Here is a 17,302-nt window from a genome sequence, read left to right as displayed (position 1 = left end):
CTGCTCCATGGTATGTATAGCCTAATGAACACACACACGTGAAATAAATTGGGACTGGTTTTCCAATGTTAAGATACATTTGTGTGTGTGTGTGTATACAGCTTTATATCAAAGTCCTAACAATTGTTTTGAGGGTTCAACCCTATAAGTCTTTGTTCAATCAGATGGTGTGCTTAACAAGTCATTACTGCAGTTCCAGTGGCAGTTGCATTACTGCCACTTTGTGGTCGTCTATAGATGGTGGAGGTGTCAATATTCTCTCCATCATAGGCCTACATTTCGGTTTACGTCCTTCTCTGTTTCTCTCTAAAAAATATATATATTATCTACTGGGAAACATAAATATTGGAATGAAAATGTCTTGCATTTCATGGTATTGGTGTAGGCCTGACGGGTGTAAAAATAGGTTAGTAGTGCAAAGTCATTCGAAAAGACGCATGATCTCGCAAATGATTGATAGGCTAATAATCGAATTATCGGACATTCAATTTCCAACACATTATAAAGAGGTATAATATGTTTTTTTAAAACATCGTTGACAATCTTGAGAAATTATGCCAAGACCTCTGGCTACTGTAATCGTCTCAAGTATGACCTCATAATGTTGCGCCTGTGTCATTTGTTCGTAGCTATGGTAACTTTGAAAAGCACCAATAAACCAATAAAAACAACATTTGTTTTCAAACTATTCGTGGTGCGAACGGCAATGCATTAGACCGAACAGGTAAGAAATTACGCTTGAAATACAGTAGGCCTAATGAACACCGTCGGTTGGTCAAAGAGAATTGAGCTTCTCTGTGAAAATAGCTTCTCTGTGCATGTTTTGACCACTGTACCGAAAGCCTAGGCCTTCTGTAAAGTTGTACGATGTTTTTAGTAGAGAGGAAGAGGCGAAGCGAGAGGGATAACTGGGCCCAAAATCTGTCTTGTCCATCAGGTGGCGGTTTTTAGTTTTATTTTTTTTTGCTCACCAAGCGATTAGTTTTTTATGGAGGTCAATGAGAGTGTCGAATTTGGTCAACAAAAAATGTAATGGCTTATTTGCTTCGTGAGGCTTATTTGATCGAATAGAATTGTCGTAATGATTATGTCGTTACGAGTGTACTGATATACCTGCTAAGTAGGACACGTGACATCCCGGCAACTTTGAGAAAAAACACGTTTTATTGGAGTTGTACCTGTTACTCACATGCGTATCTGCCCTTTCATTGGCTAGAAGGGTCACACCTGATCTCGCCTCCTCCCGACTGCTTTCCATTTTTGAATGCATTTATTTTCATTGTTAGAGCAGCCATTTGAGTATCTGGTCAATATAATGGATAATCTGTGACTATAGCCTATCTTCTGCTTTCAGTAGTCATTTGGGGAGTGAAGATTAATATATTTTCATGTGGGCGAATTTCCTGGTGCTACTGTAGCTAGGAATGAATCATGACTGAAAAGCTATTATGCTAGCCTATAATTTGATGAGCATAGGCCATAGCATACAGATTCAGTCAAATATTGGCAGACTGACCCTTGCATGAAGAAATATTTTTCAATATTTGAAAAATATTTTGGTGTTTACATGTGTATTTGTTTGACTTGTTACTTTATTCCTAGTTATATGTACATATCTACCTCAATTACCTCGTACCCTTGCACATCGTCCCGGTACTGATACCCCGTGTATAATTTATCGTTACTCTTTATTTTATTACTTTTATTATTATGTATTTACTTTTTCAATGTACCCTGCAATCACACCTGCAACCCTGTACATGTGACTATTAAACACTCTGAATCTATAATTTTTCTATTTTCTTTCTCTCTGCATTGTTGGGAAGGGCCTGTAAGTAAACATTTCACTGTTAGTCTACACCTGTTGTTTACGACAAATAAAATTGGATTTGATTGGATTTGATTTACAACTGCGCAGGACCCAAAAAATTATAATCTGAACTGAAATTGAGATTTTTCCCTTCAAAGTCAAAAATGGCCTGGACAAAATTATTTACAATTCTGATAAATTTAGTTGGAGGAGGTTATTCTCGTTTACTGTATAATTTATCTCACGTGGTAAATTGCAGGTGCCTACAGGGGAAAAATAGCCATTCAACCAGTTTTTAAAAGAAAAAACATAACATTCTGCTCCATTGAACTTCATTGTAAAGTGTGACGGTGGCAAAATATTTGACCGCATCTGTAAATAACGATTTTGCTGTATATTTTATTTATTCAGACATATTTTAACCAACAAGCTGTCAATGTATTATTTCATTTAATTTTGGTTTTCATTTAGGATTTTTCGTTTAACCAAGTAATCAATTGTTTTTTATAAAAAGGCCAAACGTTGTCCAACTTACTTTCGGTCTTGCTGTATTTGTTTTGAGGGTGGAAAAAAAGTTAACATTGATCATAGGTTAGGCCTACTTCTTAAAGCGCTCTGTTTGGTCCAGCCTATATCTCAGTCTGACCTTTGAATCAGGAACATTCCACACCCCTTCCATAGAACTGGAGCTCCCCAATGTTTTGATTGTGAAACATGCTGGCATGCAATTGTGATGCAAATGATAATGAGACCTATTGGCCTCATAAAGTATTCACACCGGTTGACTTTTTCCACATTTTGTTGTGTTACAAAGTGGGATTGAAATGGATTGAATTGTCATTTTTTTGTCAACGATCTACACAAAATAATCTGTCATGTTAAAGTGAAAGAAAAATTCCAACATTTGTACAAAAAATCATGAAAAATAAACACTAATATATCTTGATAAGATAATCATTCAACTCCCTGAGTCAATACATGTTAGAATCACCTTTGGCAGGGATCACAGCTGTGTCTTTCTAGGTATTTACATTTACATTTTAGTTATTTAGCAGACGCTCTTATCCAGAGCGACTTACAGGAGCAATTAGGGTTAAGTGCCTTGCTCAAGGGCACATCGACAGATTTTTCACCTAGTTGGCTCTGGGATTAGAACCAGTGACCTTTCGGTTACTGGCACAACGCTCTTAACCACAAAGCTACCTGCCGTCTCTAAGAGGTTTCCACACCTGGATTGTGCAACATTTGCCCATTATTCTTTTGAAAATTCTTTAAGTTTTGTAAAATTGGTTGTTGATCAGTGCTAGACAACCATTTTCAGGTCTTGCTATAGATTTTCAAGCAGATTTAAGTCAAAACTGTAACTCGGCCACCCAGAAACATTCACTGTATTCTTGGTAAGCAACACTAGTGTAGATTTAGCCTTGTGTTTTAGGTTATTGTCCTACTGAAAGGTGAATTCATCTCCCAGTGTCTGGTGGAAAGCAGACTGAACCAGGTTTCCCTCTAGGATTTTGCCTTTGCTTAGCTCCATTCCGTTTCTTTTTTATTGTGAAAAACTCCCCAGTACTTAACAATTACAAGCATACCCATAACATAATACAGCCACCACTATGCTTGAAAATATGGAGAGTGGTACTCAGTAATGTGTTGTATTGGATTTACCCCAAACATAACACTTTGTATTCAGGACAAAAAGTTAATTGCTTTGCCACATTTTTTGCAGTATTACTTTAGTGCCTTTTTGTAAACGGGATGCATGTTTTGGAATATTTTTATTCTGTACAGGCTTCCTTCTTTTCACTCTCTCAATTAGAGTAACTATTATATTGTTGATCCATCCTGTTTTCTCCTATCAAAGCCATTAAACTCTGTAACTGTTTTAAAGTCACCATTAGCCTCAACTAGCTACTTGCTATTAGCCACAGCTAGCGGTGTTTCACCCAGAACATTGGATTTTTTTCCGCGGGATTAATTTTAATCACTGGACATTGATCACCGGATATTCGGCCAGTCTGCACAGCGCGTTATCGACCTAGAACATATCAGTTTTTCCGCCGGAATCACTGAATCACTGGACCTTTAACTCCGGATTCATCGCTACCAGCTGGCTACAACAAAACGGACGCTGTGGTCTGGCTAATCATCCTGAGCTAGGCCCATCTCCCGGCTATCTACCTCTCTGTCAACCGGACGGGACCACCTAGTGTTGACACGGAGCCCCGCCGATCCTACACGACTGGTCTGCCGACGAAATCGTCTGATGTGGTTACGACGTTAACCACGAAGATTCCATCCATCGGCTAGCCCTGGCCCGCTAGCACACGCTATCCGTGGCCTCTTACTCACTAAACTGAACTAGCTACTGAACTAGCTACTTGCTATTAGCCACAGCTAGCGGTGTTTCACCCAGAACTTTGGATTTTTTTCCGCGGGATTAATTTTAATCATTGGACATTGATCACCGGATATTCGGCCAGTCTGCACAGCGTGCTATCGACCCAGATCATATCAGTTTTTCCGCCGGAATCACTGAATCACTGGACCTTTAACTCCGGATTCATCGCTACCAGCTGGCTACAACAAAACGGACGCTGTGGTCTGGCTAATCATCCTGAGCTAGGCCCATCTCCCGGCTATCTACCTCTCTGTCAACCGGACGGGACCACCTAGTGTTGACACGAAGCCCCGCCGATCCTACACGACTGGTCTGCCGACGAAATCGTCTGATGTGGTTACGACGTTAACCACGAAGATTCCATCCATCTGCTAGCCCTGGCCCGCTAGCACACGCTATCCGTGGCCTCTTACTCACAAGTGCTTCACCACCGGACCTTATGATAACTCAGCTATACAGCTGATATCTGCTGGACTGTTCCTTTTTACGGTACTACATCCTGTTTATGTTTAGCCTCAGCCCAAACATGGTTAGTTTATTGTTGTTTCGGTTATTTCTAATTGTACTATATCACTGTAGACCCCCCAGCCTAGCTAAACCTGCCTTAGATAGCTCCTTTGTCCCTCCCCCCATACACTCAGAGACCGACTCAATTGATGCCTCTAGAGATACTATCTCTTTCATTGTTACCCAACGCTTAGGTTTACCTCCACTTTACTCATATCCTTCCATATCCTTGTCTGTACATAATGCCCTGAATCTTTTCTATAACACCCGGAAATCTGCCCCCTTTATTCTATGTACCCAACGCACTAGAAGACCAGTTCTTAAAGCCTTTAGCCGTATCCTTATTCTAGTCCTCCTCTGTTCCTCTGGTGATGTAGAGGCTAACCCAGGCCCTGCAGCCCTCAGTATCACTCCTACTCCCCAGGCGCTATCATTTGATGACTTCTGTAATCGCAAAAGTCTTGGTTTCTTGCACATAAATATCAGAAGTCTACTTCCTAAGTTTGAGTTATTCACTGCGTTAGCACACTCTGCCAACCCTGATGTTCTAGCAGTGTCTGAATCCTGGCTCAGGAAGGCCACCAAAAATTCTGAAATTTCCATCCCCAACTATAACATTTTCCGTCTAGATAGAACAGCCAAAGGGGGTGGAGTTGCAATCTACTGTAGAGATAGCCTGCAGAGCTCTATCATACTATCCAGGTCTGTGCCCAAACAGTTTGAGCTTCTACTTCTAAAAATCCACCTTTCCAGAAATAAGTCTCTCACTGTTGCCGCTTGCTACAGACCCCCCTCAGCCCCCAGCTGTGCCCAAGACACCATATGTGAATTGATTGCCCCCCATTTATCCTCAGAGTTTGTACTGCTTGGTGACCTAAATTGGGATATGCTTAATACCCCAGCCATCCTACAATCCAAGCTAGATGCCCTCAACCTCACGCAAATTATCAACGAACCTACCAGGTACAACCCTAAATCCGTAAACATGGGTACCCTCATAGATATCATCCTGACTAACATACCCTCTAAATACACCTCAGCTGTCTTCAACCAGGATCTCAGCGATCGCTGCCTTATTGCCTGCGTCCGTAACGGGTCCGCGGTCAAACGACCACCCCTCATCACTGTCAAACGCTCCCTAAAACACTTTAGCGAGGAGGCCTTCCTAATTGACCTGGCCCAGGTATCCTGGATGGATATAGATCTCATTCCGTCAGTAGAGGATGCCTGGTTGTTCCTTAAAAGTAATTTCCTCTCAATCTTAAATAAACATGCCCCATTCAAAAAATACAGAACTAAGAACCGATATAGCCCCTGGTTCTCCTCAGACTTGACTGCCCTTGACCAGCACAAAAACATCCTGTGGCGTACAGCATTAGCATCAAATAGCCCCCGCGATATGCAACTTTTCAGGGAAGTTAGGAACCAATATACACAAGCAGTCAGGAAAGCAAAGGCTAACTTTTTCAAACAGAAATTTGCATCCTGTAGCACTAACTCCAAAAAGTTTTGGGACACTGTAAAGTCCATGGAGAATAAGAGCACTTCCTCCCAGCTGCCCACTGCACTGAGGCTAGGAAACACTATCACCACCGATAAATCTACAATAATCGAGAATTTCAACAAGCATTTTGCTACAGCTGGCCATGCTTTCCATCTGGCTACCACTAACCCGGCCACCAACTCTGCACCCTCTGCTGCAACTTGCCCATGCCCCCCCGCTTCTCCTTCACACAAATTCAGACAGCTGATGTTTTGAAAGCGCTGCAAAATCTGGACCCCTACAAATCAGCTGGGCTAGACAATCTGGACCCTTTCTTTCTAAAACTAGCCGCCGAAATTGTCGCAACCCCTATTACTAGTCTGTTCAACCTCTCTTTCATAACGTCTGAGATCCCCAGAGATTGGAAAGCTGCCGCGGTCATCCCCCCTCTTCAAAGGGGGTGACACTCTAGATCCAAACTGCTACAGACCTATATCCATCCTGCCCTGCCTTTCGAAAGTATTCGAAAGCCAAGTTAACAAACAGATCATCGACCATTTCGAATACCACCGTACCTTCTCCGCTATGCAATCCTGTTTCCGAGCTGGTCACGGGTGCACTTCAGCCACGCTCAAGGTCCTAAACGATATTATAACCGCGATTGATAATAGACAGTACTGTGCAGCCGTCTTCATCGACCTGGCCAAGGCTTTCGACTCTGTCAACCACCGCATTCTTATTGGCAGACTAAATAGCCTTGGTTTCTCAAATGACTGCCTCGCCTGGTTCACCAACTACTTCTCAGATAGAGTTCAGTGTGTCAAATCGGAGGGCCTGTTGTCTGGACCTATGGCAGTCTCTATGGGGGTGCCACAGGGTTCAATTCTTGGGCCGACACTTTTCTCTGTGTATATCAATGATGTCGCTCTTGCTGCTGGTGACTCTCAGATCCACCTCTACGCAGACGACACCATTTTGTATACATCTGGCCCTTCATTGGACACTGTGTTAACAAACCTCCAAACGAGCTTCAATGCCATACAACAATCCTTCAGTAGCCTTCAACTGCTCTTAAACACTAGTAAAACTAAATGCATGCTTTTCAATCGAACGCTGCTAGCACCCGCCCACCCGACTAGAATCACCACTCTCGACGGATCTGACCTAGAGTATGTGGACAACTACAAATATCTAGGTGTCTGGTTAGACTGTAAACTCAACTTCCAGACTCACATAAAGAATCTCCAATCCAAAGTTAAATCTAGAATCGGCTTCCTATTTCGCAACAAAGCCTCCTTCACTCATGCTGCCAAACATGCCCTTGTAAAACTGACTATCCTACCGATCCTTGACTTCGGCGATGTCATTTACAAAATAGCCTCCAACACTCTACTCAGCAAATTGGATGTAGTCTATCACAGTGCCATCCGTTTTGTCTCCAAAGCCCCATACACTACCCACCACTGTGACCTGTACGCTCTTGTTGGCTGGTCCTCACTACATGTTCGTCGTCAAACCCACTGGCTCCAGGCCATCTATAAATCACTGCTAGGCAAATCCCGCCTTATCTTAGCTCATTGGTCACCATAGCAGCACCCACCCGTAGTCTGCGCTCCAGCAGGTATATCTCTCTGGTCATTCCCAAAGCCAACACCTCCTTTGGCCGCCATTCCTTCCAGTTCTCTGCTGCCAATGACTGGAACGAATTGCAAAAATCTCTGAAGCTGGAGACTCTTATCTCCCTCAATAACTTTAAGCATCAGTTGTCAGAGCACCTTACCGATCACTGCACCTGTACACAGCCCATCTGAAATTAGCCCACCCAACTACCTCATCCCTATATTGTTATTTATTTTGCTCTTTTGCACCCCAGTATCTCTATTTGCACATAATCTCTTGCACATCTAGCATTCCAGTGTTAATACTATTGTAATTATTCTGCACTATAGCCTATTTATTGCCTTACCTCCATAACTTGCTACATTTGCACACACTGTATATATATTTTCTGTTGTATTTCTGACTTTATGTTTTTTTTTACCCCATATGTAACTCTGTGTTGTTTTTATTGCACTACTTTGCTTTATCTTGGCCAGGTCGCAGTTGTAAATGAGAACCTGTTCTCAACTGGCTTACCTGGTTAAATAAAGGTGAAATAAAAATAAATAAAATAAATAAATGGTGAAATCACTGAGTGGTTTCCTTCCTCTCCGGCAACTGAGTTAGGAAGGATCAGTGGTGTAAAGTACTTAAGTAAAAGTAAAAGTGGGGAAAAAAAGTATTTAGTCAGCCACCAATTGTGCAAGTTCTCCCACTTAAAAAGATGAGAGAGGCCTGTAATTTTCATCATAGGTACATGTCAACTATGACAGAATCCAGAAAATCACATTGTAGGATTTTTTATGAATTTATTTGCAAATTATGGTGGAAAATAAGTATTTGGTCACCTACAAACAAGCAAGATTTCTGGCTCTCACAGACCTGTAACTTCTTCTTTAAGAGGCTCCTCTGTCCACTCGTTACCTGTATTAATGGCACCTGTTTGAACTTGTTATCAGTATAAAAGACACCTGTCCACAACCTCAAACAGTCACACTCCAAACTCCACTATGGCCAAGACCAAAGAGCTGTCAAAGGACACCAGAAACAAAATTGTAGACCTGCACCAGGCTGGGAAGACTGAATCTGCAATAGGTAAGCAGCTTGGTTTGAAGAAATCAACTGTGGGAGCAATTATTAGGAAATGGAAGACATACAAGACCACTGATAATCTCCCTCGATCTGGGGCTCCACGCAAGATCTCAGCCCGTGGGGTCAAAATGATCACAAGAACAGTGAGCAAAAATCCCAGAACCACACGGGGGGACCTAGTGAATGACCTGCAGAGAGCTGGGACCAAAGTAACAAAGCCTACCATCAGTAACACACTATGCCGCCAGGGACTCAAATCCTGCAGTGCCAGACGTGTCCCCCTGCTTAAGCCAGTACATGTCCAGGCCCGTCTGAAGTTTGCTAGAGTGCATTTGGATGATCCAGAAGAGGATTGGGAGAATGTCATATGGTCAGATGAAACCAAAATAGAACGTTTTGGTAAAAACTCAACTCGTCGTGTTTGGAGGACAAAGAATGCTGAGTTGCATCCAAAGAACACCATACCTACTGTGAAGCATGGGGGTGGAAACATCATGCTTTGGGGCTGTTTTTTCTGCAAAGGGACCAGGACGACTGATCCGTGTAAAGGAAAGAATGAATGGGGCCATGTATCGTGAGATTTTGAGTGAAAACCTCCTTCCATCAGCAAGGGCATTGAAGATGAAACGTGGCTGGGTCTTTCAGCATGACAATGATCCCAAACACACCGCCCGGGCAACGAAGGAGTTGCTTCGTAAGAAGCATTTCAAAGTCCTGGAGTGGCCTAGCCAGTCTCCAGATCTCAACCCCATAGAAAATCTTTGGAGGGAGTTGAAAGTCTGTGTTGCCCAGCGACAGCCCCAAAACATCACTGCTCTAGAGGAGATCTGCATGGAGGAATGGGCCAAAATACCAGCAAGTGTGTGAAAACCTTGTGAAGACTTACAGAAAACGTTTGACCTGTGTCATTGCCAACAAAGGGTATATAACAAACTATTGAGAAACTTTTGTTATTGACCAAATACTTATTTTCCACCATAATTTGCAAATAAATTCATAAAAAATCCTACAATGTGATTTTCTGGATTTTTTTTCTCATTTTGTCTGTCATAGTTGACGTGTACCTATGATGAAAATTACAGGCCTCTCTCATCTTTTTAAGTGGGAGAACTTGCACAATTGGTGGCTGACTAAATACTTTTTTCCCCACTGTACTTAAGTTGTTTTGGGTGGTATCTGTACTTTACTTTACTACTTATCTTTTTGACAACTTTTACTTTTACTTCACTACATTCCTAAAGAAAATAATGTACTTTTTACTCCAAATGGTCCAATTCACACACTTATCAAGAGAACATCCCTGGTCATCCCTACTGCCTCTGATCTGGCGGACTCACTAAACACACACGCTTCATCTGTAAAGTATGTCTCAGTGTTGGAGTGTGCCCCTGGCTATCTGTAAAGTATGCCTCAGTGTTGGAGTGTGCCCCTGGCTATCTGTAAAGTATGCCTCAGTGTTGGAGTGTGCCCCTGGCTATCTGTAAATTAAAAGAACATGAAAATTGTGCCGTCTGATTTGCTTAATATAGAATTTGAAATTATTTATACTTTTACTTTTGATACTTAAGTATATTTTAGCAATTACATTTACTTTTGATACGTATGTATATTTAAAACCTAATACTTTTAGACTTTTACTCAAGTAGTATTTTACTGGGTGACTTTCACTTTCACTTGAGTCATTTTCTATTAAGGTATCTTTACTGTTACTCAAGTATGACTATTAGGTACTTTTTCCACCACTGGGAAGGATGCCTGTATCTTTGTAGTGACTGGGTGTATTGACACACGATCCAAAGTGTAATTAAAAGCTACACCATGCTCAAAGGGATATTTAATGTCTGCTTTTTTGTTTTTACCCATCTACCAATAGGTGCCCTTCTTGGGATGCATTGGAAAACCTCCCTGGTCATTGTGGTTGAATCTGTGTTTGAAATTCACTGCTCGACTGAGGGACCTTACAGATAATTGTGTGGGGTACAGAGATGAGGTAGTCATTCAAAAATCATGTTAAACACTATTATTGCACACAGAGTGAGTCCATGCAATTTATTATGTGACTTGTTAAGCACATTTCTACTCCTGAACTTATTTAGGTTTGCCATAACAAAGGTGTTGAATACTTATTGATGCGAGACATCAATTTAATCCATTTAAAATCCAGGCTGTAACACAACAAAATGTGGAAAGAGTCAAGTGGTGTGAATACTTTCTGAAGGCACTGTACTTAGTCCTATTTCATGATCTTCAGCATTGTCTTACAACAGATGGCACGACAGCTGTCACATTAGAATAACACCACCTGTTGGAAGAGAATGGATCTCTAGCCTGTTAGTTTTTTTCCATAAAGTTGCATCATTTCAACTGTCAAGTGTTGAACCACAAAATCTTTCTTTAGGGGTTGACAGTTTGTGGCTTTTATCTTGAAAGAAGAAATCTAAAATCTGTCTTCAATGGAAAGCCTGACCAAAAAAATTACTAGCCAAGCTTATCGTTGCTTATCAATCTTCAGAGTACATTCAGTGTAAAGAAAAGTTTGTGGTCATACGCTCATACTTTAAAAAAAGTAGGCGCCTGGCTAATGAAGTATACTTAAAAATAACAGAATGTCCTGCACACTGTGTATGCGTCCAATTACCACCTTTATTGACAATGTTTCCATCCACAAGGATATTCTACAGATCAAACGGGCTGAGTGCGCACATACCCAAATAAATATACACATTTCACCCCAGGTTACAGTGTATAAGATGAGAAATCGGTCGATGTGCCCTTGAGCAAGGCATTTATCCCTCATTTGCTCCAGGGGCGCCGTACTATTATTGGTGACCTTGTAAAACAACACATTTCACTGCACCTATCTGGTGTGTGTGACAATAAAACATAATATTTTTTTCATTCAGTTTAACCTTCACATAAGAGAGAAAACATGTAGCTAGCCAGAGATGTTGAATTATATGACTAAGGAAAATCTCCATGTATGTTTTGCAGCTGACATGAAAAGAATGATGAACCCCCCAAGCGATGACAGTGACGTCAGCGAGCAGCGCCACCCCATGAAGACGCGCTGCGCTGGTGGCCAGGGAGGAGACAGCCCCGGCATGGACCCCAAAAAATGGATCACCTTCAAAGACCTCCACGACCAGGTCACACAGCTGCTCTCCACCAAGCTCAACCCATGTAACATCAAGCAGTGCAAGTCCAAACTGGACATCCTCAAGAAGTGCTCCTACTACCTGGAGGTCATGCGCCAGGACACACTCCACCAACCAGACCCACAGCAGCAGCAGAACTACCTGTCCAACTCCACCATCCTCCACCTCATCGACCCCTGGAAGTTCCAGCGCATGAAGAAGCTGGGCCACAGCCAGGTGCAGATCCAGCTGAGCCTGCTGGAGGAGCTCTATGAGCAGTTCTGTAAGGGCAAAGTGGAAATGGAGGCCATAGCCAGCCAGAGCGACTATGGATATCAAGAGGTCGACCACATAAATGGGAGGATAGCGCATCTCATTAAGGCGTTGACGGACTTTGACTCGACACTGATGCCCGGGGAGCTGCACACAAAGCATCGGCTCATCTCCGAGACGGGCAGCACCAAGATGCCCCAGATCCATTTGAGGCTGTCCGTCAAAATGCCTGTGATGTTCGACACGTCACGCTCGGAGGCTCTGGCCGACTGCGCCCGGCTGCACTGGGAAATCGCCGGGCAGGAGCAGCAGGAGCCCAGGGAACAGTTCGAGATCCGCTACAAGCTCCTCCAGCCGACTAACACGGAGGAAGGGAACCAGCTAGGAACGGTGACCTGCAACTCCTACTGCATACAGGTCAACAACCTGTTGCCGCAGAGGTGCTACGAGTTCACAGTGAAGCGGGCTGACGCCTGCTGCCTGGTCTACGGGTTCTGGAACGACACCATGGTGCTCAGAACCACGCCACTATCCCCAGGGGGCTTCACCGGGAGCCAGGAGAAGAGGAGGAGGCTGTTCCCCTGGTAATGGGCTAGCGGGGTGTGAGTGCATAGCAATATGAAAATAAAGACATTTTAACATTTTTTTATCTCTCTAATAAAATACATTGTCAAGATTTTTGGGAATCGAGCCTAGTCCTTTAATCATGATACAGAGCAAAACAAATATTGTCCTTGAGAATGTATCTGATATGTTGTTATGGCATTGTTATGTCTTCCTCCTAGCCTTATTGCCATACCATACATAACACCTACAACTGTGGACAGAGTGAGAAAGGGTTTTTCATTTCCAATAGCAGCGTAAAGATAGACATTTCAATACAATAGCGGAGGTCCATAAATATGACGGCCCCCATGCACATGGCACAAATGCCTTGTTTGCTAAATTCGCCGTATTGTACATTGTTCTCCTTTTTTTTTTTGCATTGTCTTTAGCAGAGTATACATTATCCCAATTTTAGCTCCAAGACCGTGGAAATTTACAGTATATTGGTGCATTGAACCATGCTGTGCACCGTAGTTTCATAACTCTGTGGATTGTGCTAAAACAATGACGTCATATCTGAATTCCGCAATCTTTATGCACTTTTGCCATTGCAGATTAAATACATTGTTGATACTTTGCGTTCAAGCAGTGCTTTGACGGTTAAGAAAATATTTTTTTTTTTGTGAACTGTGTGTGGTGTAGCATCTCTGTGATCAGGGTTACTCACAATCAAACAATCTGATGTTTAACTTAATACACTGATGTTTAACTTAATACATTGATGTTTAACTTAATACACTGATGTTTAACTCAACACACTAATGTTGAACTTAATACACTGATCTTTAACCTATCACACTGATGTTTAACTTAATACACTGATGTTTAACTTAATACACTGTGTTTATGCAATCATATAGGTTATGTAGAGCAGTAGGGATTGCCTCTCTCCTAACAAATGGAAAATGCTAATATTTATAATGTGTATATCTACGAAAACACGTGTGAGGCCTTAGTAAGCCCTAGACAAAACAATGGTTGCATCCCAAATGGCACCCTAGTCCATATATAGTGCACTACTTTTGACCAGAACCCTATGGACCCTGGTCAAATGTAGTGCACTACATAGGAAATAGGGTGCCACTGTTGGAAGTGGATTTATACGTTTTATATATTTTATACTCTTGTCTTAAATATCATAGTCACTTTTGCATTCAGTGTGATATTGTTGGGAAAGTTAATAACAACTAATGAAAATGATTTATTCTCTCTCTCACAAACACGAGCCAGTGAGCAAGCCCCTCCACAGCTCGCTAAGAGATTCAAGGACAGATGGGCAGACAGACACAAACAGGCTCTCTTAAGCTGAACATGCCATTATTGTACTAACAATGACCTATATTAATTGGGTAACTAATGACTATGACCTATGATAACCAACTAATAACCAGGATTATGAGACCTTAAGAACACAAACTTTCATAACCAGCATAACACTGAAAACACTAACACTTAGTAACAAAAGCAACATGTACAGGTATGCTGAGACAGAAGAGCAAATTGTCTGAAATAGGCAGAAAGCAATATAAACGTGATGACAGATGATTGATATGCAATTCACTCACACTGGTGATTCTCAGAGAATGTATCTCGTCACATACAGTATATTTCCCAGAGTGTACAGACTTGTTTTGAAGATCATTTAGAATACTCCATTGTTCATTATCAAGCAGCTAGTTTTCGTCTTATTCGCCAAATCCCATGGTTTAGCCTGTCTGTTATCAGACAGCTACAAGATTGATTTGTTTCTATGATACATTTTCCAGACATGATTAATCTTCTCCTGTCTATGTAAAAACATCATTTATATTTTGCACACTGTCTACCCACCGTTCTATATTAACCATTCAAGTAGAAGTCTTGCGTGACAATCAAAGGAGGAACTCTCTACGACCTTCTCCTAAATCTATGGGTTTATAATACAATGTCATATTCTCCTGTGTACATCATGACATTAAAGAAGTTGAAGTGAAGTTTCAATTGTGGTCCTCGCCATTCTTTCACAGCCAATCTCATATCCGGCCTCCCAAGTATCAAAACGGATAGAGGGTATTGTGAAATATGTGCATGTTTTATAGTGCATGAGAACCTTGCAGCATTAAGCCCAAGAACACGCCTATACTTCCTAGTGTTTTACATTGCGTCATTTATTGGGTGTGTGTGAATTATTTCACAAGAAGGGCACTGTATTATAAACCCTGTAACAACTCGCAGCATTGTGGTGCGGAAATTTCTCCAGTTCATTTCAAGTCCAGGTCAGCGTTTCACCCCAGGAGGTTACTCTGCCTTTCCCTAGCCTGGTCCTAGATCTGTTTGTGCTATCGCGTCACATCCTCCTCTTCAACTGTGTAATCCTGTTTACTGCCATGTCATGAGCCAAAATGCAAACCAGAGAGGAAGTGCAGTGTGTCATGGACTCCAAATTAATTAATGAGCAGCCTCCAGATCCTGTTGACCACTGCAGAGACAGCACTACAAGGGGCCAGAGCTGGTTGTGACTAGATGGAGTATAGCCAAGACCAGAAGTACATTTACGTAGCAGGTTAGGAGAGCATTTTAACTAATCCTAACCCTAATTCTCCTAACCTGCCATGTTAATTATCCTAACCTGCTGCGTAAATTCTCCTAACCTGCCATGTTAATTATCCTAACCTGCTGCGTAAAATCTCCTAACCTGCCATGTTAATTATCCTAACCTGCTGCGTAAAATCTCCTAACCTGCCATGTTAATTATCCTAACCTGCTGCGTAAAATCTCCTAACCTGCCATGTTAATTCTCCTAACCTGCCTTGTTAATTCTCCTAACCTGTCATGTTAATTCTCCTAACCTGCTACAAAAAGGTAACTTCAGGTCGTAGCTGTATACCACCTACAGATGTATTATCTTAATTTGAGCCAGTTTGCTACAGCAGGCAAATAATCCTGCAGCAACAGGAAATTTGAATTATTCTGGGGATTGTAATTAATATACATTTATGTAGGGGTTGATGCATTTTTCGTTAGGGCAAATCAAGTCTGACATTTTAAACTGGAAATTACAAACATTTGAAGCTTTATTAAACCCTGAATAGATACACATGGCGAGGCGTGGCTTAATGTTACCATGCCCCCAAGTAGCCTACAGCCATAGGGTACTCCCGTTACTCAATTAGCCTAACTTTGGCATCATCCTAAGCAAACTAATGACACTTTTTTGTTTTTGTTTCAATAAACGTTTTCTGCTGCCTCACGTGTCGTTATTAACATTCTTGGCTGTCACAACAACAAATTATTTACATGATACTTATTCTGACACTAATTTGTTACCCGACCTGCTAACATGGACAGTAAAGCTAGTAATGCTGTCGCATTATACTAACGTCACTGTCTGCACAGTTTCCTCACACCAAAGACTTTAAAAATAAGTATTGAACGCACAGGAAAGTTGATAATGTGAGATTTCAAAACTTTTAAAACCATGACTAGAGAGAGACTCAAGAATTGTTAGCATTGTTAAGTATTTTGCTAGCTCGATCGAATTCTCCGTTAGCTAGTTAACTAGCTGACGAACTAACTAACTTACTATCTATGAACTAATGTTTTCCCTCTACAGTATGTAGTTACTTTTCAGAATGAGACAATTAGGTGAAAATGAGGCGTTCAATTAATCAATCAACTGTATTTATAAAGGCCGTTTACATCAGCAGATGTCACAAAGTGCTATACAGAAACCCAGCCTAAAACCCAGAACAGCAAGTAATGCAGATGTAGAAGCACGGTTGCTTTTAAAACTAGTGGATTCAGGGATGAAGTGTAACGTTAGTTGGAGCTGGGCCTGGCTTAAGCTGGATGCCACTATAGAGGTGAAAGGAACACCACACACTTTCCCTCTTTCTCACTTTTATCAATACAGTGGATATAAAGGGGTATGCCAGGTGTACTCTTTGCCTGAAAGAGATCAATTATGCCAACAAAGGGTCTCATGCTCTGCTGCTGGCACATTGTAGAACAGATGTCCACAGGCAGAACGTGTACAATGTAATAACGTGCAGTGTGGCCCAAAGCTATTGCTTTTGTTGTGTTGAACTTGACACACAGTTGTGTGTGAGTGAGGGGGGATTCTTTTAGTTTTTACTCAGTGAACGTTATTTTTACACACATATAGCCTTGTGCACTTGATCAATGTCTACTATAGTGGGCACTATAATTGTAGCCACTATAATAGATATGTTTTGTTTGTTTGTTTCATTCTATTTCTACTTTAAGATGTTTTTTTCCCAAGTGCAATATTTAGATGTGTGTGGTCACAAGCGTTCTATTACGAAGGCTGTCATGGCTAACTGCAATATGAATGTATTGTTTTTTCTCTGGACTTGAGTGTCATTTGCAGTAAAGTCTAGGCATCAAATAACATTGGATTG

General features: G+C 41.6%; 1 protein-coding gene across 2 annotated transcripts; it reads left to right on the top strand.

Moving 5' to 3' along the window:
* Nucleotides 1-638: 638 nt before the first annotated feature.
* LOC121578613 (fibronectin type III domain-containing protein 11) lies at nucleotides 639-12,972 on the top strand. Of its 2 annotated transcripts, none has more exons than XM_041892976.1 (2): nucleotides 639-724; nucleotides 11,881-12,972. In XM_041892976.1, exon 2 carries the CDS (start codon nucleotides 11,886-11,888, stop codon nucleotides 12,882-12,884), a length of 999 nt encoding a protein of 332 aa, XP_041748910.1. In that variant the 5' UTR covers nucleotides 639-724; nucleotides 11,881-11,885; the 3' UTR covers nucleotides 12,885-12,972. The 2 variants fall into 2 exon arrangements, with proteins under 2 accessions (XP_041748910.1, XP_041748911.1); XM_041892977.2 differs by lacking the exon at nucleotides 639-724 and adding an exon at nucleotides 10,848-10,879.
* The last annotated feature ends 4,330 nt before the right edge of the window (nucleotides 12,973-17,302 follow it).

The sequence above is a fragment of the Coregonus clupeaformis genome, chromosome 12 (genome assembly GCF_020615455.1).
Source record: "Coregonus clupeaformis isolate EN_2021a chromosome 12, ASM2061545v1, whole genome shotgun sequence".
Taxonomy (NCBI): Eukaryota; Metazoa; Chordata; class Actinopteri; order Salmoniformes; family Salmonidae; genus Coregonus; species Coregonus clupeaformis.
This window is presented reverse-complemented; position numbering and strand designations above follow the sequence as displayed.